The sequence below is a fragment of the Coregonus lavaretus genome (genome assembly GCF_964263955.1).
Source record: "Coregonus lavaretus genome assembly, contig: HAP1_SCAFFOLD_3557, whole genome shotgun sequence".
NCBI classification, from domain to species: domain Eukaryota; kingdom Metazoa; phylum Chordata; class Actinopteri; order Salmoniformes; family Salmonidae; genus Coregonus; species Coregonus lavaretus.
In genome coordinates, this window is record NW_028166543.1 from 5,495 (window position 1) to 30,598 (window position 25,104).

The following is a 25,104-nucleotide window of genomic DNA, read 5'->3' on the forward strand; positions in this document are numbered from 1 at the left end:
ATGTTATTTATGCCTCACATCCAGCTGACTCTCTCCAACTCTGTCTTTCTATTGCTCCCTGTCATTTTCACTTGTTCATGACTGTCCCCTCTCCCTCTTTTATTTCTCTGTTCTTTCATTCCCTTCATTCTGCCCCTCTCCCTGAGGAAATACCAGAGTCCTAATTACATGCAGAAAGGTTGAGGTGTGAAAAATACCAAGCTATTGACATACACTAGTCTGTGTGTGACACTGGTTAAATGCCAGTGCTCTCATTCTCAATGCTCCAGTGTGTGTGTAAGTGTCTGTGTGACACACACTAGAGCAGACACACACACTCCCCTCTCGTGTTCAGGCACATCTAAAGCCTTTGGGGTGAAAGTGACACAGCACTGACAGTTACACACTGGCCCCTGCTGCAAATATTGGGTAATACAACCAGTACATACATGACTACTTCAAACAGGAAGACAACACAAATCATGACGTTGCATTGGAGCATCTGGGCTGGTAAAACTTTTTGTGACATCACATTTACATGTAGGCTGTTTTACAACAGCAATGCAATTTGGTCCTTTGCTTTTAACCTTGTTTTTCTGGAGAACAGTGATCTGACCACAAAAACAGGATTTAAATACTATTTACTCATACTCTACTGAGGTAAAAGCAGTGAAACAAGTTACATTTACATTTACGTCATTTAGCAGACGCTCTTATCCAGAGCAAGTTGAAAGAGATACTGACCATCCTCCTCAGTGAATTTCATAAAAATGAAAAAGTTATCCTTTTTAGATAAAGCTACACTAAATATATTCACGTCACCAAATAATTGATTAAAACACACCGTTTTGCAATGAAGGTCTACAGTAGCCTCAACATCACTCTGTAGGTTAGCACCATGGTGTAATCGGAGGACAACTAGCATCCCGTGATCCTCTTGGTACATTGACTTCAATACAAAACCTAGGAGGCTCTTGGTTCTCAACCCGTTCCATAGACTTACACAATAATTATGACAACTTCCGGAGGACGTCCTCCAACCTATCAGAGCTTTTGCAGCATGAACTGACATGTTGTCCACCCAATCAAAGGATCAGAGAATGAATCTAGTACTGAAAGCATAAGCTACAGCTAGCTAAGCTAGCGCTGCAGTGCATAAAATGTGGTGAGTAGTTGACTCAAAGAGAAAGACAATAGTTTAAACAGTTTTCAACAAATTCATTTATTCAAAAATGAAGGAGAAGCAAGTGTCTTCTTTTCACTTTCAGTTTCACTTACTTAGCGAGCAAATGCAGCTGGCTAGTTTAGTGGCTCAAACACCTGGCTCAAACAGAGGGATGCTATGTTACTAGTTTAGTGGCTCAAACGCCTGGCTCAAACAGAGGGATGCTATGTTACTAGTTTAGTGGCTCAAACACCTGGCTCAAACAGAGGGATGCTATGTTACTAGTTTAGTGGCTCAAACACCTGGCTCAAACAGAGGGATGCTATGTTACTAGTTTAGTGGCTCAAACACCTGGCTCAAACAGAGGGATGCTATGTTACTAGTTTAGTTACTCAAACACCTGGCTCAAAAAGAGGGATGCTATGTTAGCTAGCTGGCTAACGGAAGTAAACGAAACAGGGATATAAATACCCAAATTTGTCCAATAGAAACTCTCGTTTCTAATTATTACACCCTAGATAAACTCAAGGCGGTATTGAATGTGTCACTGTCATCTCACATTTTTCTCTCGACCTGTGTGCACCTACGTTGTCAACTTTAATTAATAGGCTAGGTTGTAGCAACCTCATGATGGGTTCAGGGAAAATGTTAGTATCATGTAGTAGCCTAAACCTATCGATGTCACATTGACCTGGGTGAATGGAATTTGAATGACAGTCATCCAACATCATAAACGGCACTGACCACCACTGATACGGACGTTCTGTTCCAAACTGCAGCACACCTGCTCTCATCACCACTTCTACTGTGCTGCAGCAGGGGAAAGTCAGCCATAGCTTTTAACTCTGTGGACCACGGCCAATGAAGTAGGGCCAGACTGACAGAACCTGCATGGGAGCTTTACCAAGACATTTCAGTATTCAATTTTACAACCTTGGCCGGGACGCAATCCAAGCCGCATCTGCAGTGTTTACCTAGAATACATTGCCTTTAAAAGGCACATTGCAAAAATAAATGGGAAGAGGTTTTCGATGTACCGATTCCATGGCACATGGTTTATGAACTGATACAAAAAACACTTGATTAAACACTTCAGGTTTTTCCATTTAAATCATACAAAATTCTTGCCACCAACAGAATGCTATAGATATATGGGGCAAACAACAATCTCCGCTCTGTAGATTTTGCTGCGAAGAGACAATCACTAGATCATTTATTCTGGTATTGCCCCTATGTAGCTTGTTTCTGGATACAGGTTCAGGAATGGTTAAAAAAATCACAACATTCACTTAAAATTAATCTTATAAATATAAGTGTTGGGTGATTTGGAAAGCCATAGTGAGTCAATAAATTATATAATACTCGTAGGAAAGGTTTTCATCTTTGGCTCACAATCTGTGGATACTATACAATTAGAAAGGTTGAAAATGTATGTAAAACATCATAGCACAATTGAAAAATATATGGCAAATGTATATGTACAATGTATGTGTAAAATGAATGTATATGTAGCAGAAAAGCTGTAAATAAAAAAAGATGTGTCCTCCGAAGTGTGTGTGTGGGGGGGGGGGCTTGGTGTATGTACGGTTGAAGTCGGAAGTTTACATACACCTTAGCCAAATACATTTAAACTCAGTTTACCACAATTCCTGACATTTAATCCTAGTAAAATTCTGTCTTAGGTCAGTTAGGATCACCAGTTTATTTTAAGAATGTGAAATATCAGAATAATAGTAGAGAGAATTATTTATTTAAGCTTTTATTTCATTCATCACATTCCCAGTGGGTTAGAAGTTTACATATACTCAATTAGTATTTGGTAGCATTGCCTTTAAATTGTTTAACTTGGGTCAAAGGTTTCGGGTAGCATTCCACAAGCTTCCCACAATAAGTTGGGTGAATTTTGGCCCATTCCTCCTGACAGAGCTGGTGTAACTGAGTCAGGTTTGTAGGCCTCCTTGCTCGCACACGCTTTTTCAGTTCTGCCCACAAATGTTCTATAGGATTGAGGTCAGGGCTTTGTGATAACCACTCCAATACCTTGACTTTGTTGTCCTTAAGCCATTTTGCCACAACTTTGGAAGTATGCTTGGGGTCATTGTCCATTTGGAAGACCCATTTGCGACCAAGCTTGAACTTCCTGACTGATGTCTTGAGATGTTGCTTCAATATATATTCACCTAATTTTCCTTCCTCATGATGCCATCTATTTTGTGAAGTGCACCAGTCCCTCCTGCAGCAAAGCACCCCCACAGCATGATGCTGCCACCCCCGTGCTTCACGGTTGGGATGGTGTTCTGCGGCTTGCAAGGTACCCCCTTTTTCCTCTAAACATAACGATGGTCATTATGGCCAAACAGTTCTATTTTTGTTTCATCAGACCAGAGGACATTTTCCAAAAAGTACAATCTTTGTCCCCATGTGCAGTTGCAAACCGTAGTCTGGCTTTTTTATGGCGGTTTTGGAGCAGTGGCTTCTTCCTTGCTGAGCGGCCTTTCAGGTTATGTCGATATAGGACTTGTTTTACTGTGGATATATACTTTTGTACCTGTTTCCTCCAGCATCTTCACAAGGTCCTTTGCCGTTGTTCTGGGATTGATTTGCACTTTACGCACCAAAGTACGTTCATCTCTAGGAGACGGAACGCGTCCCCTTCCTGAGTGGTATGACGGCTGCGTGGTCCCATGGTGTTTATACTTGCGTACTATTGTTTGTACAGATGAACGTGGTACAGATGAACGTGGTACCTCATCCCAAGGATGAACCAGACTTGTGGAGGTCTACCATTTTTTTTCTGAGGTCTTGGCTGATTTGTTTTGATTTTCCAATGATGTCAAGCAAAGAGGCACTGAGTTTGAAGGTAGGCCTTGAAATACATCCACAGGGACACCTCCAATTGACTCAAATGATGTCAATTAGCCTATCAGAAGCTTCTAAAGCCATGACATCATTTTCTGGAATTCTCCAAGCAGTTTAAAGGCACAGTCAACTTAGTGTATGTAAACTTCTGACCCACTGGAATTGTGATACAGTGAATTATAAGTGAAATAATCTGTCTGTAAACAATTGTTGGAAAAATTACTTGTGTCATGCACAAAGTAGATGTCCTAACCGACTTGCCAAAACTATAGTTTGTTAACAAGAAATATGTGGAGTGTTTGAAAAACAAGTTTTAATTACTCCAAACTAAGTGTACGTAAACTTCCGACTTCAACTGTATGTATGTATATATATATTGGATTCCGGCCCTTGTCTCTGTGATAAAATTATTGCTGTCGGTGTTTAATGATAGTGTTATTAGGTACGGTTTTGAATGTTTTAATAAAAACATTATGGCCTGCAAGTCACTTGGTTAGGGAAACCTTTTGGCCCTAATCACGATTTATCATCAGTCGGGCTAAGACGTTCCTCCTGACCACGAGACCCGGCCTGGGAAAACTCCAAGCCCTGGACTCAATTCCCCTCTGGAAGAGGCAGGTGCAGTTTATACCCAGTACAATCACTTAGTAGACCTTGGCACTAATCCTTAAGCATTTGGCTGGGCTCCAGTGCTCAGACCAGCCACGGGAGGCAGTCACAAACCAGCCTGTACACTGACCCCACCACCCTTAATTATACTGCTCTGATGAGGTCTGGAAACACCTGCTGCGTTGTCCAAGTGCCTGCTGGGTTGAAAAGGTCAGTTCTGAGACGGAAAAGCCTAAATCACACTAATAAAAAGGCCAGACTGAGACAAGCCAAACTGTAGACTACTGGGCTGGCCTGGCTACACATTCACCATAGTTGCTGGAACAGTGCTAGAAAGGACAGTGTGAAAAGACAATCTGAGCCTGCACAATAGGGTTCAGGTCGGCCCTAAAGTGTGATCCAGGGAAGAGCGAGAGGCTGGTACGGCATCCATATTAGGACCATAATCAGACCAAACTCCCTCAGTTATCTAGCTCATATTCTGATGCTGGATGGTAGAAAGGGAATACCTAGTCAATTGCTTAACCACTAGGCTACCTGCCGCCCCAAAGAGTGTGAGAGCAAGTGAGAGACAGATGGAGTGAGAGTCGGCTACTGTTGATTAATGAAAATACAGAGCCAGTGCGGCGCATCCTCTGAAGTAGATTCTAATGAGCAGGGGTCTGTATTCACAAAGCTTCTCAGAGTAGAAATACTGATCTGTTGGGATCAGTTCCAACCTCTTATTTATGATTAAAAAGGCAAAACTGATCCTAGATCAGCACTCCTAACACAAGAGAGTCAACCAAATCCACAGACATCGTTCAAGCTTTCTTTTTATTGATCAAGATGAATACATGTTTTAAAATCAAAACAAAAACAAAGGCTCAATTAAATCTCACTATATTTTACAGTAAGGGGATAGAGATCAGTCAGTGGGTGTGAGATCTGGTGGGTAGGAAGGAGAGAGAGACGAGAGAAAAAGAGAGGAGAGAGACGCCCTTGACTAACATTGTACAAACACTTCTCGAACCGATTTTCCAACTGATTTTCCCAAAAAAGTAAAACTGAGAGTGGAAACCTGACATTAAACCAAAACAAGCACGGTTTTTATTTGTCACAAAAACTGCAAGAGAAACAGAAGATAACATGTATAGATAAAAGCCTTAATTTACCATTCTACCTCAGCAGCTACTAGACAAGGTCCTTTATATCAGAAATGATGAATGAAAGAAATACAACAAACTGAATGAAGACTGTCTGGTCCTGCGCTAAAACTGTGATCTTCCCAGAAAAATAAGAGTACAACAGAGGGAAACTTTACACACGTTTGTCTTTTGCTGTGATTTAGATGTCACTGTTTTTTTAATAAGCCACTACATCTGTGGTTCACCTTGTTTTAAGCAGCGCAGAGACAGGTTCAGTGGAGCGACAGGTGGTCTTCAGATCTTCCTCCTCCAGATTTCCCAGCGTCCCCTGGGGTGCACAAACGGCCAAAGAGGTGACACATTAGCAAAGATCCTGGTAACAAAGCTTGTAGCAGCCACTAGCTGCTATCAACTATACATCCTTCTCATTCATAGAAATCCCCCTACAAACAGGTCACATAGAGGAATGGTAACTGTAAACTAACGAACTGGAAAATAGACTAAAACTAACACTAGCAAACGTTGGGAAAACTAAATTGCATTTCTGGTGCAGGAAACATCCTGGCATTTTGTGGACGTTTCTCCAACAGCTCTTTAATGTTAGTGGACATTGGATGATGATGGCCGCCCTGCTCTTCACACTCGGTTTGGGAAACAGTATAAGGCAATAGAACCCTACTTTAAAGTTTTAACCATCCTATTTTGAGATTATGGAACCTGCTTGATATCCCCTTTACCATAAAGTGAACGGTAGACAAACCTAAACTGAGGAATGTTAGTTGGACGATCGATATAACCATCGATATCAAACATGGGTCAAAATTAAGTGTTTTCAATCAACAGCATGTAAATAATATAAATTGGTACACTTTCAAAGTCAATGAAGTCTTGAAAGGCAGGTTCAGTAATAAGTATCACATCTAATTAAACTAGACAGCTGGGGGATATCAAACAAGTTGACCTGTACCCCTTATCATCATTATCACTTCCTGATAATAAATACTGCACAAAAACACTTTTAAAAGACTAATAAAAATAAACAAAGGAGAAACAAAAACAATACACATCAAGCTTTAGTCATAATAAAGAGCAGTAGGCTCACAGGCAACAGCATTCAGTAGAAATTGATGTGGGTAGAGAAAGGAGTACCTGGGTGAGTACCTGTATAGTTTGACAGTTTGATCCTTGAGGGTTTATTAATTTGCCTTTTTCTTTCATGAGGTCGCTCACTCACTCAACACCAACGCTGTGTGAGGTATGGAAGTCAGCTGCAATCATTCATTAACCCCTACCCTTCCATCAGCCCAATGCTAACCAACACACTGTGTTACAATGCAATGCATATCAAAGAACAGAGAGCTGTATATAGAACACAATATCCATGGCAGTGGGAGAAAAAAGGGTTTTAGACTGTGCATTCAGTAGGTCAAAGAAATAATACGGATTCTTTCATATATAGCTTCACTTTACTTTTAAAGTATCTGTAAAATGCTGTGTGTTTATGTGTGGATACATGTCCACATATATAGACAGTCAGTTTAAAACGTTCAATATAGGCTACGCAAGTAGACAAATGAAAAGGTAAGACATATGGTTACTGCCACCATCACTGAAGAGAAAAATATATACAATAGGCAATACAGGCAGAAAAAAATGCTTGGATTTAAATTTGGAAGAGATTTTGTCCAAAAGACAAAATAGAGATATATAATAATATGTATGCATATATATAACCGATACAAAACGAGGGGTACCTCCAGGTATGTTTTTCAGGGCTACACTGGTCTTTCCCTCTGGGCTTTGTGACCTCTGTTTCTACCTTCTTCTCTCATCATCGGTCTAGTTCCAGCTTCAGTGCATACTTACGATGCACTATATCCAAAACAACAGGATAAAGATACAACATACAAATCAAAAGGCAATAGAACTGAAAGTAAACGAAGGGAGAGGAGAACAGGAGAGGGAGGTTTGAGAGGGAAGATGGGGGAGGGGTGTGTGTTTTGAGAGCCAGGGTGGCGGGGGAGGGCGCACTTACCTGAGCCTGATCTGAGGTCCTATCAGATCAGTTTTAATTGGACTGAGTGTCACCTTCAGAATGGAGGTCGTCTTGCGCAGCCCCGTTGACCCTGGCCAGAAGGGCCAGGCCCAGAGTGGAGGCAGGAGCAGGAGCCTCAGCCTCCATGGGCTCAGCCTTGGCCACGTCAGAGGAAGGCTTGTCATCATCTAAGACCTCGTCCTTCTTGGAGCTGCTCCTCCTCTCCTCCGGCTCCTTACGCTCTGGGAGGGAGGTATGAAACATCAAGTCATGACAAAGACTTCTAGAATGGGACACACTTGAGATCACACTTGTGAATTCGGTAGGGATCATTTATGGTCCAAATGTTGTTGCATCAATCACATGTGTGGAGTCACTAAACCAAACATGGGTATAAGGTCTATTCAGGGATTTTTTTCAGGCCACCTAAGTCCAAACAGTGTAGAAAAGTATATATAATGTTTCTTTATTTTATAAATTTTAGGGATCGAAAACCGCTTTCAGTGTAAACTTAAAACGACAAACCAGATAAAGTATGTAGAATAAATAATGGATATATATTTTTTTATAATCTTTGAGATCTAATAATCACCTAAATAAAAGCTAGACAGTCGGGGAGAAATGAAAATTCCCCCAAAACGGAATTTAGTAGTATTGATTTTTTTATGTTTCAGTAAAAGAACACAGCATTAGCAATGGCAAAATGCATAGAATTGCAGGAAATTCGCTTTAAAACGGAAACATGTTTTCTCAGCTCAATGGAGAAATGTGTAAAACTGCAAAAAAATGCAAACATTTCTCTACACCGCCTCTAAAATGTTCTCCAAAAATTCAGCCACGCCGACGGACGGACCACGCCCACCACTTAAGCCCCTTTTAGATTCAGAAAACCCGCTGCTATTGCTGCAGGAAACTTGTCCCATGTCTCACCTTTGTCTCTGGACGTCCTGTCCTTTTCCCGGCTGCGGCTCCGGTGGCGGTGAGACTTGCGCTCCGAGCTGCGGGACCTCTTCCTCTCCCGGCTGCGGGAGCGCCGTTTCCTGTCCGAACGCTCCCGGCTGCGCCGCCTCTCCCGGTCCCTGTCCCGGCTCCTTTGGAAAAACACAGGAACATGTTCATCCACGACACACTCAAGAGCAGAGCAGTGGAACATTCAACGAGTGAGAGTTTTTCACGAACAAATGAACTGTGATCCCTGATTAACATTATAGGGCCAGGCAGAGCTGGACTGGGCTGGTTAACCCCCTAAGGTCGATGTCCGAGCCCCTCCATAAAAATATGTCAGTTTTAGCTAGAGATATGTTTTTTGCATTGGATGCGTCTCAATCCACTGCATCCGCGGTGAAAGGTGACAGAGCTAGAGCGGTGTTTGTCAGACCATGAGACATCCCGAAAATCGGTCTTCTCACAAAATCGTCTGTTGCGTCCGAACGGTTTGTCCTACAAACTATTGTGAACCCTCTATGGAAAGATGAGATTCGCACGATCACCACAAGCGTATTGGGACTCGTCTGAAGTCGGTACAGCCGATCTGCCAACTTCGGTCTGTCACGTCCGAACAGTTTGGGCTACACACTAATATGTAAAGGTGAGACTCTCACGAACATGTCAGTTGTTTTGCTCTAGGACGCCCACAGGCCTCACAAGACTCGTCTGAAGGACCACCGGTACCAGTTGAAAAAATTAATGGAAGTATATATGAAGACTGCCACTTAACAAAGATAAGGTTTAAATACAATTAAAAAATATATATATATATATATATATGTAGCTCAGCTGGTAGAGCACGGCGCTTGTAACGCCAAGGTAGTGGGTTCGATCCCCGGGACCACCCATACACAAAAAAAATTATGCACGCATGACTGTAAGTCGCTTTGGATAAAAGCGTCTGCTAAATGGCATATTATTATTTATTTATATATATATATATATATTATATATATATATATATATATACACACACACACACAGTGGGGATAACAAGTATTTGATACACTGCCGATTTTGCAGGTTTTCCTAATTACAAAGCATATAGAGGTCTGAGAGTCGGAATCTAAAACAAAAATCCAGAAAATCACATTGAATGATTTTTAAGTAATTAATTTGCATTTTATTGCATGACATAAGTATTTGATCACCTACCAAGCAGTAAGAATTCCGGCTCTCACAGACCTGTTCGTTTTTCTTTAAGAAGCCCTCCTGTTCTCCACCAATTACCTGTATTAACTGCACCTGTTTGAACTCGTTACCTGTATAAAAGACACCTGTCCACACACTCAATCAAACAGACTCCAACCTCTCCACAATGGCCAAGACCAGAGAGCTGTGTAAGGACATCAGGGATAAAATTGTAGACCTGCACAAGGCTGGGATGGGCTACAGGACAATAGGCAAGCAGCTTGGTGAGAAGGCAACAACTGTTGGCGCAATTATTAGAAAATGGAAGAAGTTCAAGATGACGGTCAATCACCCTCGGTCTGGGGCTCCATGCAAGATCTCACCTCATGGGGCATCAATGATCATGAGGAAGGTGAGGGATCAGCCCAGAACTACACGGCAGGACCTGGTCAATGACCTGAAGAGAGCTGGGACCACAGTCTCAAAGAAAACCATTAGTAACACACTACGCCGTCATGGATTAAAATCCTGCAGCGCACGCAAGGTCCCCCTGCTCAAGCCAGCGCATGTCCAGGCCCGTCTGAAGTTTGCCAATGACCATCTGGATGATCCAGAGGAGGAATGGGAGAAGGTCATGTGGTCTGATGAGACAAAAATAGAGCTTTTTGGTCTAAACTCCACTCACCGTGTTTGGAGGAAGAAGAAGGATGAGTACAACCCCAAGAACACCATCCCAACCGTGAAGCATGGAGGTGGAAACATCATTCTTTGGGGATGCTTTTCTGCAAAGGGGACAGGACGACTGCACCGTATTGAGGGGAGGATGGATGGCGCCATGTATCGCGAGATCTTGACCAATAACCTCCTTCCCTCAATAAGAGCATTGAAGATGGGTCGTGGCTGGGTCTTCCATCATGACAACGACCCGAAACACACAGCCAGGGCAACTAAGGAGTGGCTCTGTAAGAAGCATATCAAGGTCCTGGAGTGGCCTAGCCAGTCTCCAGACCTGAACCCAATAGAAAATCTTTGGAGGAAGCTGAAAGTCCGTATTGCCCAGCGACAGCCCCGAAACCTGAAGGATCTGGAGAAGGTTTGTATGGAGGAGTGGGCCAAAATCCCTGCTGCAGTGTGTGCAAACCTGGTCAAGACCTACAGGAAACGTATGATCTCTGTAATTGCAAACAAAGGTTTCTGTACCAAATATTAAGTTCTGCTTTTCTGATGTATCAAATACTTATGTCATGCAATAAAATGCAAATTAATTACTTAAAAATCATACAATGTGATTTTCTGGATTTTTGTTTTAGATTCCGTCTCTCACAGTTGAAGTGTACCTATGATAAAAACTACATACCTCTACATGCTTTGTAAGTAGGAAAACCTGCAAAATCGGCAGTGTATCACATACTTGTTCTCCCCACTGTATATATATATATATATCCCCTGATCTTTCTTATATCTCTCAGATGTAGGACAGACACTTCAGAACAAACTTATTTTAGATGGTTTTTTGGGACTATTTGTTGTTCCATGTAGTGAATCTGTTATTCAATGTGTTTGTATGGGCTATTAGCAGTAAGGGCCAAAAACAATTCATCAAATATGTTTTTAATAAAAAAAAGTTTGATACTTCAAGGGGTCTTAAAAATCAAATAGCAAACTGATCCTTGGTATGACCTTCTTAACACAATTCCATATAGCTTAGTAGACCCCCCCGGCTTAGACTCTTATGGGTTAAGCATCAACCATACTTGCTGGGACCGTGCTGGAAAAGACCATTTGAAAGGAAAATGTACGAGCCAGCACAGTACAGTTGGGGGTTGGGACTATAGTGTGAATCAGCCATAAGACTAGTCTACGTTCCATACTGTTCTAGTCTACGTTCCATACTGTTCTAGTCTACGTGCCATACTGTTCTAGTCTATGTTCCATACTGTTCTAGTCTACGTTCCATACTGTTCTAGTCTACGTTCCATACTGTTCTAGTCTACGTGCCATACTGTTCTAGTCTACGTTCCATACTGTTCTAGTCTACGTTCCATACTGTTCTAGTCTACGTGCCATACTGTTCTAGTCTACGTTCCATACTGTTCTAGTCTACGTTCCATACTGTTCTAGTCTACGTTCCATACTGTTCTAGTCTACGTGCCATACTGTTCTAGTCTACGTTCCATACTGTTCTAGTCTACGTTCCATACTGTTCTAGTCTACGTGCCATACTGTTCTAGTCTACGTTCCATACTGTTCTAGTCTACGTTCCATACTGTTCTAGTCTACATTCCATACAGTACAGTACAGTACCTGCTGCGTTTGCGCTCCTTCTCCTTGCTCCTGGACCGCCGGCGTTCCCGGGACCGACTCCTCTTACGGTCCGACGCTCGGCTGGAGTGGCGGCTGTTCGAGTGGCTCCTCCTCCCTCTCTTCTCCCTCTCTCGCTCCCGCTCCTTCACTCGCTCCCTCTCTTTCTCCTTCTCCTTCTCGCGCTCTTTCTCCTTCTCCTTTTCTTTCTCCTCCTCCTCCAACTTGCGCTTAGACTCCCTCTCCTCCCTCTCACGCTCCCAGTCCTTGCTTTCTAGCTCTCCCTTTTCTTCTCCCGCTGGGTCTTCGGATCGCCGATGTAATTTCTCCTGAACAGAAAATCATTCATACATGACTTATCACCAACAATTCAATTACATGACTGAATTTGTTTTTCTGCATCAGCAACATACTGGTCTTTCAAATCAGTAACAGTCAAAATGATGGGTTTTAAGCCATACAGTAAAACAAATGGCATATATGGAATCTTGACAATACACACTTTTGAGTCAATCAAACATTGACTTCGGAGTGAACAATCCTTCAAACCTAAGGACTTACCTTGAGCTCCTCCACGGTGGACTTGATCTTGGCGTAGCCCATGTGCTGCTTGCCCATCAGGTGGTCGTCCACCCGGGACTGGGCGTCTCCCACAATGAGGAACGCCCCGCACACCTCACACACCTCCATCTGTTTCTCCTGGGCCGCAAAGGTCTCAATCGTCTGGAATCAATCAGGATGACTTTTAGTTTTACAAGTACAGCACCTTCAACCAAAAAGGTATTCATCCCCAGGTTTAGTCCAGGGTATTGAATTCATACAAAAGGCTTACTAAATAGATAACAGAGTTGATCTCAATGCTGACGGAGTGAAAAGGAACCGGGAGTAACTCACCGAGGGGGTGGAGCTGAGCAGCTCTCTCTCGTCCTTTAACTGTTCCACCAGTTTCATCATCCCCTGGGCCTCCTCCACTCTGCCCTCAGAGCCCAACTCCTCGATCTGAACACAGCACATACTTTGTTTACAGAGAAAACAACTTACTCCAGAGTATGTGTCCTGAATGAATGTAGGCCTTCATATGATGGATGCATGTAGGATCCATGTAATTGTGCTCCACGGTGGAATGTAATGTTTTGGTAAACCCAGGCAGCTCACCTGCATGACTAGGTCCTCAATCTTCTCTGTCAGGACTGTAGCTTTCTCCTCGTTCTTCCCCACAGGACCACCAGGCCCCTGCTGCAGAAAGAGAAGGTCCAGTCAGCATAAAGCTAACATTGATGAACATGACAAACCGACTACAAGGGTTGTCCTAGGTTTCCATGTTGAGTTCTGTGTTCTCTATAGTGGCAAACCTATGGGCATTGACTAAGTATATCTATATGTATTCTTACTCCTGCGGCCTGCTGGGCCTGTGACAGAGCCAGACGGGCGTGGCCCCTACGGATCCTCCTCTCCACCTCGGCCAGGAGAGACTGCAGGTAGCGCAGGAAGTCCCTCTCATAGCCCTCCTTCATGAACCGGGAGCTCTTCTCATACCTGGAGCACATAGGGATGAAAAGGGAGTTATACACCTGTTATTCCATGTTATATGCTATATACACATGTGATATTAGGTTAATTACCTAATAGCTTATATGAAATACATTATTATAAACCGGGTCATTTGGGTCCTGGATGCCGATTGGCTGAAAGCCGTGGAATATTAGACAATATACCATGGGTATGACAAAAATGTATTTTTACTGCTGAAATTATGTTGGTAACCAGTTTATAATAGCAATAAGGCATCTTGGGGGATTGTGGTATATGGCCAATATACCACAGCTATGGGCTGTATCCAGGCACTCCGCGTTGTGTAGTGCAGAAGAACAGCCGTTATCCGTGGTATATTGGCCATATACCACATCTCCCCAGGCCTTATTGCTTAAATATACCATGGGTATAATGCAAAATTATCTGTTTATTTTTCTAATTACATTGGTAACCAGTTTATAATATTAATAAGGCCTGAGGGGGTGTGGTATATGGCCAATATACCATGGCTAAGGGCTGTATCCAGGCACTCCGCGTTGTGCAGAAGAAGCCGTGGTATATTGGCCATATACCACACCCCCTCAGGCCTTATTGCTTAATTATAACACACAAAAGCATGAGCTGGCTCACACCCAGAGAAAAATATTTAGAGTAGAGGTGCTGACTAACTGTTTTCTATGAACAAGTCTTATGACTATATTCTTTCTACAGCTTATCCGCATACCCAATATGTTCCCCCTGTTGATGATGCATTATGGTTGAACCAAAAGATTATATGTAACAAAAATGTAATGAAATTGGAAACAATTAAAATGTGAAATTAAATAACACAATGTTTGTTGATGCTAATGGATAACAATAGCCTAATATATTCAATATGCTGTAAACTATTGTCTTAACAGTTTTACTCAATTCATTCTAAATCAACCTAATAATTATGACACACCCCTCACTGTGGTCATTGGTTGCACTAATTGCACTGATTTGTCTACATAACCTGGTTCAAGCATTCATGACATTACCCTGAAGAAGGCACAGTGATGCCGAAACGTTGGTGGTTTACCCAATTACTGGGCGTTTATACAGTGTGCGACTTACATTTTCCTAAGGTTTTCATCATGGATTTTTTCACAGGGACCCAAGTCAGACCTGGTATTTGTGAATAATTCTGCAGGGCAGAATCCGCAGAGATAGTATTTACAGGTCTGCAAGGGAAGGGAGAAACGATAAGCCACGTCATTAGTAAGCCAACAGTTGATTAACTTTGGGAAATACAGAAGCCACAAAACCCAAAACCTTGTCTATGTCGGGACTTCCAAAAATGTTGCTTGCAAACTGGTTGGGGAATGCAACATGGATCTTCTATCAAACATGCTTCTTCAAACATTGATTAGCCTAATCTCGCTGATGAACAAGATTAGTAGCTAGTGACCTTTGCTTTGGTAATAATGCCAATCTTAATATTTTTGGCGGTAACCATTTGAGCCATTATACATACATACATACATACATACATACACACACCGTGCATTCGGAAAGTATTCAGACCACTTGACTTTTTCCACTTCGTTACATTACAGCCTTATTCTAAAATTGATTAAATTAATTTTCTCATCAATCTACACACAATACCCCATAATGACGAAGCGAAAACAGGTCTAGAAATGTTAGCGAATGTATAAAAATAATAATTAAATACTTATTTACATAGGTATTCAGACCCTAACTTGAAATTGAGCTCAGGTGCATCCTGTTTCCATTGATCATACTTGAGATGTTTCTACAACTTGATTGGAGTCCACCTGTATTAAATTCAATTGATTGGACATTATTTGGAAAGGCACACACCTGTCTATATAAGGTCCCACAGTTGACAGTAGATGTCAGAGCAAAAACCAAACCATGAGGCCAAAGGAATTGTCCGTAGAGCTCCGAGACAGGATTGTGTCGCGGCAGAGATCTGGGGAAGTGTACCAAAAAATGTCTGCAGCATTGAAGGTCCCCAAGAACACAGTTTGGAACCACCAAGACTCTTCCTAGAGCTGGCCGCCCGGCCAAAACTGAGCAATCGGGGGAGAAGGGCCTTGGTCAGGGAGGTGACCAAGAACCCAATGGTCACTCTGACAGAGGCCCAGAAGCTTCTAGAAGGACAACCATCTCTGAAGCACTCCACCAATCAGGCCTTTATGGTAGTGGCCAGACGGAAGCCACTCCTAAGTAAAAGGCAAATGACAGCCCGCTTGGAGTTTGTCAAAAGGCACCTAAAGGACCCTCAGAAACAAGATTATCTGGTCTGATGAAACCAAGATTGAACACTTTGGCCTGAATGTAAAGCCACGTCTGCAGGAAACATGGCACATCTCTGGAGAGACCTGAAAATAGCTGTGCAGCGACGCTCCACATCCAACCTGACAGAGCTTGAGAGGATCTGCAGAGAAGAATGGGAGAAACTCCCCAAATACAGGTGTGCCAAGCTTGTAGCGTCATACCCAAGACTCAAGGCTGTAATCGCTGCCAAAGGTGCTTCAAAGTACTGAGTAAAGGGTCTGAATACTTATGTAAATGTGATATTTCCGTTTTATTTTGTATGAATTTGCTAAACTTTTAAACCCGTTTTTGCTTGTCATGGGGTATTGTGTGTAGATTGAGGGGGGGAAACAATTTACCTAACAAAATGTGGAAAAGGTCAAGGGGACTGAACACTTTCCGAATGCACTGTGTGTATATACACAGTGCCAGTCAAAAGTTTGGATACACCTACTTATTCAAAGGTTTTTCTTTATTTTTTACATTGTAGAATAATAGTGAAGACATCAAAACTATGAAATAACACATGGAATCATGTAGTAACCAAATAAGTGTTAAACAAATCAAAATATATTTTATATTTGAGATTCTTCAAAGTAGCCACCCTTGCCTTGAAGAGAGCTTTGCACACTCTTGGCATTCTCTCAACCAGCTTCACCTGGAATGCTTTTCCAACAGTCTTGAAGGAGTTCCCACATATGCTGAGCACTTGTTGGCTGCTTTTCCTTCACTCTCAATTGGGTTGAGGTCAGGTGATTGTGGAGGCCAGGTCATCTGATGCAGTACTCCATCACTCCCCTTCTTCATAAAATAGCCCTTACACAGCCTGGAGGTGTGTTGGGTCATTGTCCTGTTGAAAAACAAATGATAGTCCCACTAAGCCCAAACCAGATGGGATGGTGTATCGCTGCAGAATGCTGTGGTAGCCATGCTGGCTAAGTGTGCCTTGAATTCTAAATAAATCACTGACAGTGTCACCAGCAAAGCACCTCCACGCTTCATGGTAGGAACAACACATGCGGAGATCATCCGTTCACCTACTCTGCATCTCAGAAAGACAGCGGTTGGAACTAAAAATCTCAAATTTGGACTCAGACCAAAAGGACAGATTCCCACTGGTCTAATGTCCATTGCTCGTGTTTCTCGGCCCAAGCAAGTCTCTTCTTCTTATTGGTGTCCTTTAGTAGTGGTTTCTTTGCAGCAATACGACCATAAAGTCTCCTCTGAACAGTTGATGTTGAGATGTGTCTGTTACTTGAACTCTGTGAAGCATTTATTTGGGCTGCAGTCTGAGGTGCAGTTAACTAACTTATCCTCTGCAGAAGAGTTAACTCTGGGTCTTCCTTTCCTGTTGCGGTCCTCATGAGAGCCAGTTCATCATAGCACTTGATGGTTTTTGCAACTACACTTGAAGAATTTTCAAAGTTCTTGAAATGTTCCGGATTGACTGACCTTCATGTCTTAAAGTAATGATGGACTGTCGTTTCTCTTTGCTTATTTGAGCTGTTCTTGCCATAATATGGACTTGGTCTTTTACCAAATAAGGATATCTTCTGTATACCACCCCTACCTTGTCACAACACAATTGATAGGCTCAAACGCATTAAGAAGGAAATAAATTCCACAAATTAACTTTTATGAAGGCACACCTGTTCATTGAAATGCATTCCAGGTGACTACCTCATGATGCTTATTGAGAGAATGCCAAGAGTGTGCAAAGCTGTCATCAAGGCAAAGAGTGGCTACTTTGAAGAATCTCAAATATATTTTGATTTGCTTAACAGTTTTGTTTACTACCTGATTCCATATGTGTTATTTCATAGTTTTGATGTCTTCACTATTATTCTACAATGTAGAAAATAGTTTTAAAAAATAAAGAAAAACCCTTGAATGAGTAGGTGTTCTAAAACTTTTGACCGGTAGTGTATATATTATTTACTTATATTTTTTTAGTGATCCAATTGACATTTTAGTCATTTAGCAGACTCTCTTATCAAGAGCGATTTACAATTAGTGAGTGCATACATTTTTCATACTGGCCCCCCGTGCGATGTATTATTTGATATTACTGCACTGTTGGAGCTAGGAACACAAGCGTTTCGCTACACCCGCAATAACATCTGCTAAATATGTGTATGCGACCAATAAAATGTGATTTGACTCTCAGTAATGCAACTTGATTAGCTAACTAGCTACATTGCCAGAAACATAGCATAAAATTACTAAACTAGCAAATGTCTAACTTTGCGACAATACAAATATTATGTATTATTATAAATGTCAATATTGTATTGACGTCGAAATTCACAGCAACGCTACTAGCTAGCTAGTTTGTCTCCATTGTGCAAGCCACGGTTGTCCCATTCTGTTGGTGTTGTCTGCAAATAACGTTACCGACTTGTTTTTATTTAGCAAGCTAGCTAGCCGAGTTGTCAGTGGACCATGAACTAAATTAGCTAGCCGTCGTTAGCAAACTAGTATGTTATCGTTTGTGAAGTTGCTAATTAACTACTATATATCAAGTTAGTTACAGTATAGGGTCAGAGTTGATCGTTTAATGTTGAAAGCAGCTTCGTAAGCCAGGGGGTTGGGCCGGGGAGGAACATGCTGTACTCCATAGAAGCTAACGCGTTACCTAGCTAACACCCGGCCCTAGCGGTCGTTAGTTTATAGCTAGCTAGGGTGCTGTTAGTTAGCGAGCATCATGTAGTTAGCCAGCTATCAAGTTTAACCACACACACACACACACAGCTGGCTACCTATCAAGCGACTCACTGAAAACAAGAACCGGACGAAATTGTTTCCAGCGAGCTAGCAAGCGAGCTGGCTAAAGCTAACAAAGTGGCTAACTTACGGTCTCGTGGTCCCAGCGTACATTGCATCGTTTCTCGTCGGGGGCCAAGTTTCTGTCTCGACCCATCAACTCATCGAGTAACTGGGCTGCGGAAAGCATTTTGCCTCAAAACTCAAAGCGAAAGGCTATTTTTCTGCTAAACTTAAACCATTTATTATTGCACCAAAGAAATACAGATCCTAGTTATTTCAGATCAAAATGGCAGCCGTTCGCATTCAGCAACAGTCGCTACCCCACTGTGCGGAACCTGAAACCGCCGCTGTGTGAAAAATGACGCCACCCTCTTCTGGGATGTCCTGTAGCATCCACTTATGGTCCCCCACTAGGCCTTGATCATTACTCTCACGTAAGAGTTATTGGGCGAAGTCGTATTCTGTACGGGGGTGTCTGGTTAAGAGCCTGACGCTTGGTCTGAACATTAACATGCATCTCTTGCAGTAAGGTTATAGAAGCATAAGGACATTATCTTTCATATCAGCAATAAATACAGTATATATATATATATATATATATATATATGAAAAGGTTAAATTGATACGCACCTTTATCGGGTTAGGGTTAAGGTTCACACAAGGCCATTTGTCCATGTTTCAGCACTTGTTTACAAAAACAGATGGAAGACAGAAGCCGTGTTGGAGAGCATCAAAATAACTGCAGGGGACTGCCGACTGACTGATCTACAAATCACCTTACATCATAAATAAGGATTCATTATTTTTTGTAGATCAGTCAGTCACAATTTACCCCTGATACATTGCGGTTTTGAACCTCTCGAACAAGGCCAGAGTAAACTACTTGTGCTAATTAGTTATCTGCATCTCCTAACACCTGTATTACCCAGTTAAAACAAGTTTACAGTAATGTTAAATTGCGTAAATTCAAATCTGGTATAGGAACAAAAAGAGGTCAATACACGTCTTCTAAAATAGACTAGTATTTTAATTAATGCAAACACTTGAATGGTAAATATGATGTTCATATATACGGGCCCACTGAAAAACCATGAAGGGCAGACAGAGAACTGAGCTTTTGTTATAAGTTCTTCTTTAAATACTCTGACAGAGATAGTTCCCGCTCCCTGCTGGGCCTGTCAAAGTAGAGGCTGGGTGTGGTTTAAACTTACCCAACCTATCTGCCTGTCTCCCATCAAAAGAACGTGGTAGTAAACCCTTCCCCTAATTGTTTCATAGCTCGGTATCCATCCGATAACCCCCTTGGCATCCCAATCGCATCCATCTAAATAGGGCTATTCTCCTTCTTGTTAAAACTCCTCCTACATCTGTTTAATCCTTGGTTCCTGGTGACTAATTCTAACTAGCTGAACCAGTAGAACCAGGGCGCACGTATCTAGCCACCCTTTTGGAATTCTCTGCCTTATACTGCCTTTACTGGCACACGCCCACCACACATCGGTTACAGGGGCTGTAAGGTTCAAAATTCTCTCCTGTGCTTCCGAACTTAAGTCCATCACATTACTACTATCTCCAATTGATAATTGGTGATGTCTTTGTTTCTCTTTACCCCCCATCTGGATGTTCAGTCCCCCTCAGTCTCATATCCCCATCCCCAAGTGTGTTTAAACACTTGAGTCTAGGAACAATCCGCCGTGGGGGCCGAACACGAATATAATGGGATTTTAGAATCCCAATTTGCTTATTGACATGTACCCCACCCGTTGGCTACGTCCCTAACCCTTATTTTGAATCTGACAGTCTGCCCTTCTCTGACTCCCATTTTGTAGGCCACTCGTCCTTGACGGTCAGTATGTCGGGTCACTTCTCTTCTCTTTTACTTCTTAACAATGGTAAGGGCATAGCACAATTGGTGGTGGATCTTGACATATCAAGACCATTACCGAGATTATGATGCAACTCAAGTCATCCATATTCCCAAAAACCGCCAACCCTCTCCTGTCCTCAGTCTTTCTGCTTGATACTACCCCATACTCACACCCTGAGAACACACTACAGTGATGATAGGTCGGGGTAGGAGATCTTCGTTAACAGAGGTGATCCCCAGACCCTATTGGTCCAGTTCTTCTCTCTAACTCTGCATGTGTTCAGTGGTGCTTGCATGTGTTCTTACCTTTTTGCAGTGGGTAACGTGGACCCAGGTTGCTCTTTCTGCTATTCTAATGGCAAAGGCAGTGACCAATATAACCTGATAGGGCCCTTCCCAACAGGCCTGCTTCCAGTTTTTCTTCTTTAGGGTCTGGATGCTCACCAGTCACCTGGTTAGATAGAGTGGGTCACCTTCTCCTTTAGTTCACCTGTGGGGCACAAAACCTCTGACATACGGGTGTGGTTAATAAACTATCTTCACACGTGTTCAGCTCTCAATTTCTATTTCTGACTGCATTATTATTATTTTTTTTAAAGTATTTTGTCCCCTCCTTCGTATATATTTATTATTTAATCCTACCATCTCCTACCATCCCCCTTTTGACACATGTTTTGCCCATGTGTCAATATTACCACCTACCTAAACAATCACTTAGGTAATATTGGTAATTTATCATCCAATTGCCATCCCTTATTTTTAAATACTGCCTAACTTCACTACTGCTCCCCCTAACCCTGGGCAACATTCCAATGAGATAAGCTAATCTCTTTCTCCTGGTTATACATTTTGTTAACCTTCAATTACCATCAGTAATCTAAAGATGGTAGTACACACAAAACATGATACAGATATCCCCAGTCCTAACCCATCAATAATTGTTTGTATCAATCTAATTCCTCATAAGTAATCCATAAAACCACTCAAAATTCCTCGGGTATACAATTATTATTTAATTGATTACCCTAAATCTGCTACATGTGATCTCATCTCAAATTATCCATTATCAATTATTTGATCAACCCCCTAGGAAAATCTGTCTCCCCTTCTATTGTTCCTGTCCCCCCTGTAAATGTCATATTTTCATTTTTTAGCCAATACAATCACGGTTACATCAAATGTTCCCTCCTTTGGCCATTTAGTTACTATCTTTCTGGTCCTTTTTCTCATTTGTTAGAGATATTATCAATATCTTCACTATTTTCTGGGAACCTTCTCTTCATGACTGCTACTGGTGATCCTGCCATCTCTACTTCTGGTGTGGTCTAATGTCTATATTAGGGTGTAAGGTAAATTATTTCTGTTGTCTTTTTCAGCTAAACGTTGTATATCCCTCAGTTAATGGTATTTTCTCCCAAATATATCTTCATACTCTTCCTCTTTCCCTAAATGAGATTTAATCCCTTGCCTTTCCTCTACTATCCTTCTATCATTACTGGATCAATGATAATAACTGTAATAACTATTAATAATAATTGTAATAACTATTTCACATTAAATTGTGCCTTTTTCTGATAATGTTATAATTGTAGCCTATTGCATTACTTTAGTTTAAAATATAAGTTTGTTTATTTAACAAATCTAGAACCCACTATAGGTTGGTGCTATTCCCTCAGCATAAAAGCTAAAGCTACTTGCATCCCCTGGTCCCCGTAACGAAAATAAATTATCGTTCTAGAATTCACCAACTATTTGCATACACCACTGGTGTTAAGCAACCTATCGAATAAAGTAATAACAATTAGAATTTATCAAAGCACTGCCTTCCAGTCAAGTATTTAGACCTCTACGTGAAATCTTACAGCTCAATCTAACTCGCTGGACTGTCTCTATTTTTATTTATTTTTTTCGCTAACCAGAGCCATAAATTATTCTCCTTTGTCCTCAACTCAATTTTCACAGCTCTATCGCCATTTCAGTTCGCTATTCAATTTCTTTAACTGTTCTCTCTGATTAGGCCCTAATTAATAAAACAAATACTTGCTATCGTTGATAAGCATACATTTAATGATATTCCTATCATTTGAACTATCTCTCACCCCTCCCCTTGCTCCTTCCTACACAACGGGGGAGGCGCGGGGACCTTGTAACATATTTTCATAGACCTTTCTAGAATACTTCTACTTAAGCTATCTAATTCAACCTTTCACATTTCTCAATCCACGTAGTAATCTAGGTCTATAGCCCCAATGCGAAAGCTTTACCCACTGTCCCTACCTGGGTTCGAACCAGGGACCCTCTACATACATTGCCAGTCACCCCACACATTCCGCGATCCTTTCAAAGTATATACTTCCAGTTCATAGAGCAAGTGACGTCACCAAATGAAAACCGCACTAGCTCTCACCTCATTCTAAGGTTGCTGGGGCCTCTTTCATTCCCTGCCAATAGATTAGGTAAGGCTATCAGTGGGTACTGGCCCCCTCCTACTCTCTCTCTCTCTCTCTCTCACTGCTTCTTTAAATTTACCCCTACACGGTTCTCCCTCCTGTTTCCTCTCCGAACAAGTTTTGTCCGTTTTTCGTTTTAACGTAATATTCGTCCTTTATTTAAAGTACGTTAGTCTATTTATTTAAATCACGTTATTCCCACCTAATTAGTTAAAGTCGGTGCATATTTATATTTCAACGATAAACCAAATTATTTCAGTCAAATTATTTAACCAGTATTTTGCAGGGTCAAACATCAAACGTTAAATTAATGTGGCGTCAAACATAAAACATTTATATTTGGGAACTTAATCACATCAAGCCAATATCATGTTGTGTTGAACATCCAACGTTAAATTGAATAAGATATCAAATTTCAACTTAATTTCTTCTTTAAAACCAGTATTATGTTATTTCAAACACCAACGTTACAGTTTAATTATATCAGTTCAATACATTTCAATTTAGTTATATTGACTATTCATTATCTTTACCTTTATATTGTCAAATTCAACCTCGCCTACTATCCTCCTCCCTATCTAAAAAATACTCAGCTGAACCTAGCCGTACCCTCGTAGTTACGGACCTTGCCAGTCGCTAGTATTTATCTAAAATTTCCCGAACCTAGCCGTACCCTCGTAGTTACGGACCTTGCCGGTGTAATTCTTCGAACCTAGTCGTACCCTCGTAGTTACGGACCTTGCCGATAGCAATTACTAATTCAATTATTCCCTGTATCTTCGAACCTAGCCGTACCCTCGTAGTTACGGACCTTGCCGATAGATTTCAGTATTTTCCCCGAACCTAGCCGTACCCTCGTAGTTACGGACCTTGCCGGTGGAACAATACTCTATGGTACCATGGTTTAACATCACATTCACCACAGGTTTGCATGTCACAATATGGTGCTTATCTACTCATAATAATTCGTATAATAATTCATAATTTAGTTCACTTACATCAAACAGGTGTTTCACAAAATTAATTTGGATAAAGCCAATGTGCAGAACTTTAGTTATATAACAATAGGTGTCTGCTTACCTGTTTTTAGTTGTCCGGACTCTTTGTGAAACACACCGTCCAACGACAGCAATGTCCAATCGGCCGGACAATACCCAGCGAAGTCCCTCTACCAGATCACGTCGGCGGTCACCAATTGTTAAATTGCGTAAATTCAAATCTGGTATAGGAACAAAAAGAGGTCAATACACGTCTTCTAAAATAGACTAGTATTTTAATTAATGCAAACACTTGAATGGTAAATATGATGTTCGTATATATGGGCCCACTGAAAAACCATGCAGGGCAGACAGAGAACTGAGCTTTTGTTATAAGTTCTTCTTTAAATACTCTGACAGAGATAGTTCCCGCTCCCTGCTGGGCCTGTCAGAGTAGAGGCTGGGTGTGGTTTAAACTTACCCAACCTATCGATGGCGCACAGGCTGGTCCCAGCCCCTTGGCGCTTCACTGTTGCCAGGCATTAGTTGTTATCTTTACAACTTGTCTCGAGTCAGCAACCTCAGACATAGTTTGTCCTTCTTTGTAGCAGAACACATGTCCTTGAGCGGTTTAACAAAGAGCCTGTGTGTGTGAGTCACAAGCCTGTCTCAGCCTACCCCCTAACGGTTCCTCACATTAATCACAGCTTGTTATATTAAACAATCTATATCAGTACAGCACAAACCTATTATGTTTAATCATTAATGTATTCTTTCTAAGCTAGGCATCACATCTAGTTATAAGAAAATAGATCCCCACAGTAACTGTGTATTTTTCATGTTGGGAAATTATTTTGATGTTATACGAAAGTAGAGGGATTTATGATTCTAGAACTGTACCGCAATTGAGAGTCGATTCACGTTTAGATGGGAGTATTTGACTGCTTTGACTTCCAGAGCCAATTCGCCTTTAAACAGAACAAATAAGGTCCTTGGACTATAAGGAGTAAT

General features: G+C 41.6%; 1 protein-coding gene across 1 annotated transcript; it reads right to left on the minus strand.

The window, feature by feature from the left end:
* Positions 1–5,409: 5,409 nt before the first annotated feature.
* luc7l3 (LUC7-like 3 pre-mRNA splicing factor) lies at positions 5,410–19,152 on the minus strand. Its single transcript, XM_084189809.1, has 10 exons — positions 18,888–19,152; positions 14,825–14,931; positions 13,585–13,729; positions 13,349–13,429; positions 13,088–13,192; positions 12,755–12,916; positions 12,197–12,522; positions 8,705–8,865; positions 7,775–8,016; positions 5,410–6,067 (listed from the first exon to the last, which is right to left on the minus strand). Exons 1-9 carry the CDS (start codon positions 18,984–18,986, stop codon positions 7,808–7,810), a joined length of 1,395 nt encoding a protein of 464 aa, XP_084045935.1. The 5' UTR covers positions 18,987–19,152; the 3' UTR covers positions 5,410–6,067; positions 7,775–7,807.
* Positions 19,153–25,104: the final 5,952 nt, after the last annotated feature.

Excerpts from the sequence above, each read along its gene's own strand:
- luc7l3 (XM_084189809.1), bottom strand. The coding sequence starts at position 18,986 with ATGCTTTCCGCAGCCCAGTTACTCGATGAGTTGATGGGTCGAGACAGA. Across the intron at positions 14,932-18,887 it reads TACGCTGGGACCACGAGACC|ACCTGTAAATACTATCTCTG; the intron begins GTAAGTTAGCCA and ends CTTCCCTTGCAG. Across the intron at positions 12,917-13,087 it reads TGCTCAGCTCCACCCCCTCG|ACGATTGAGACCTTTGCGGC; the intron begins GTGAGTTACTCC and ends GATTGATTCCAG.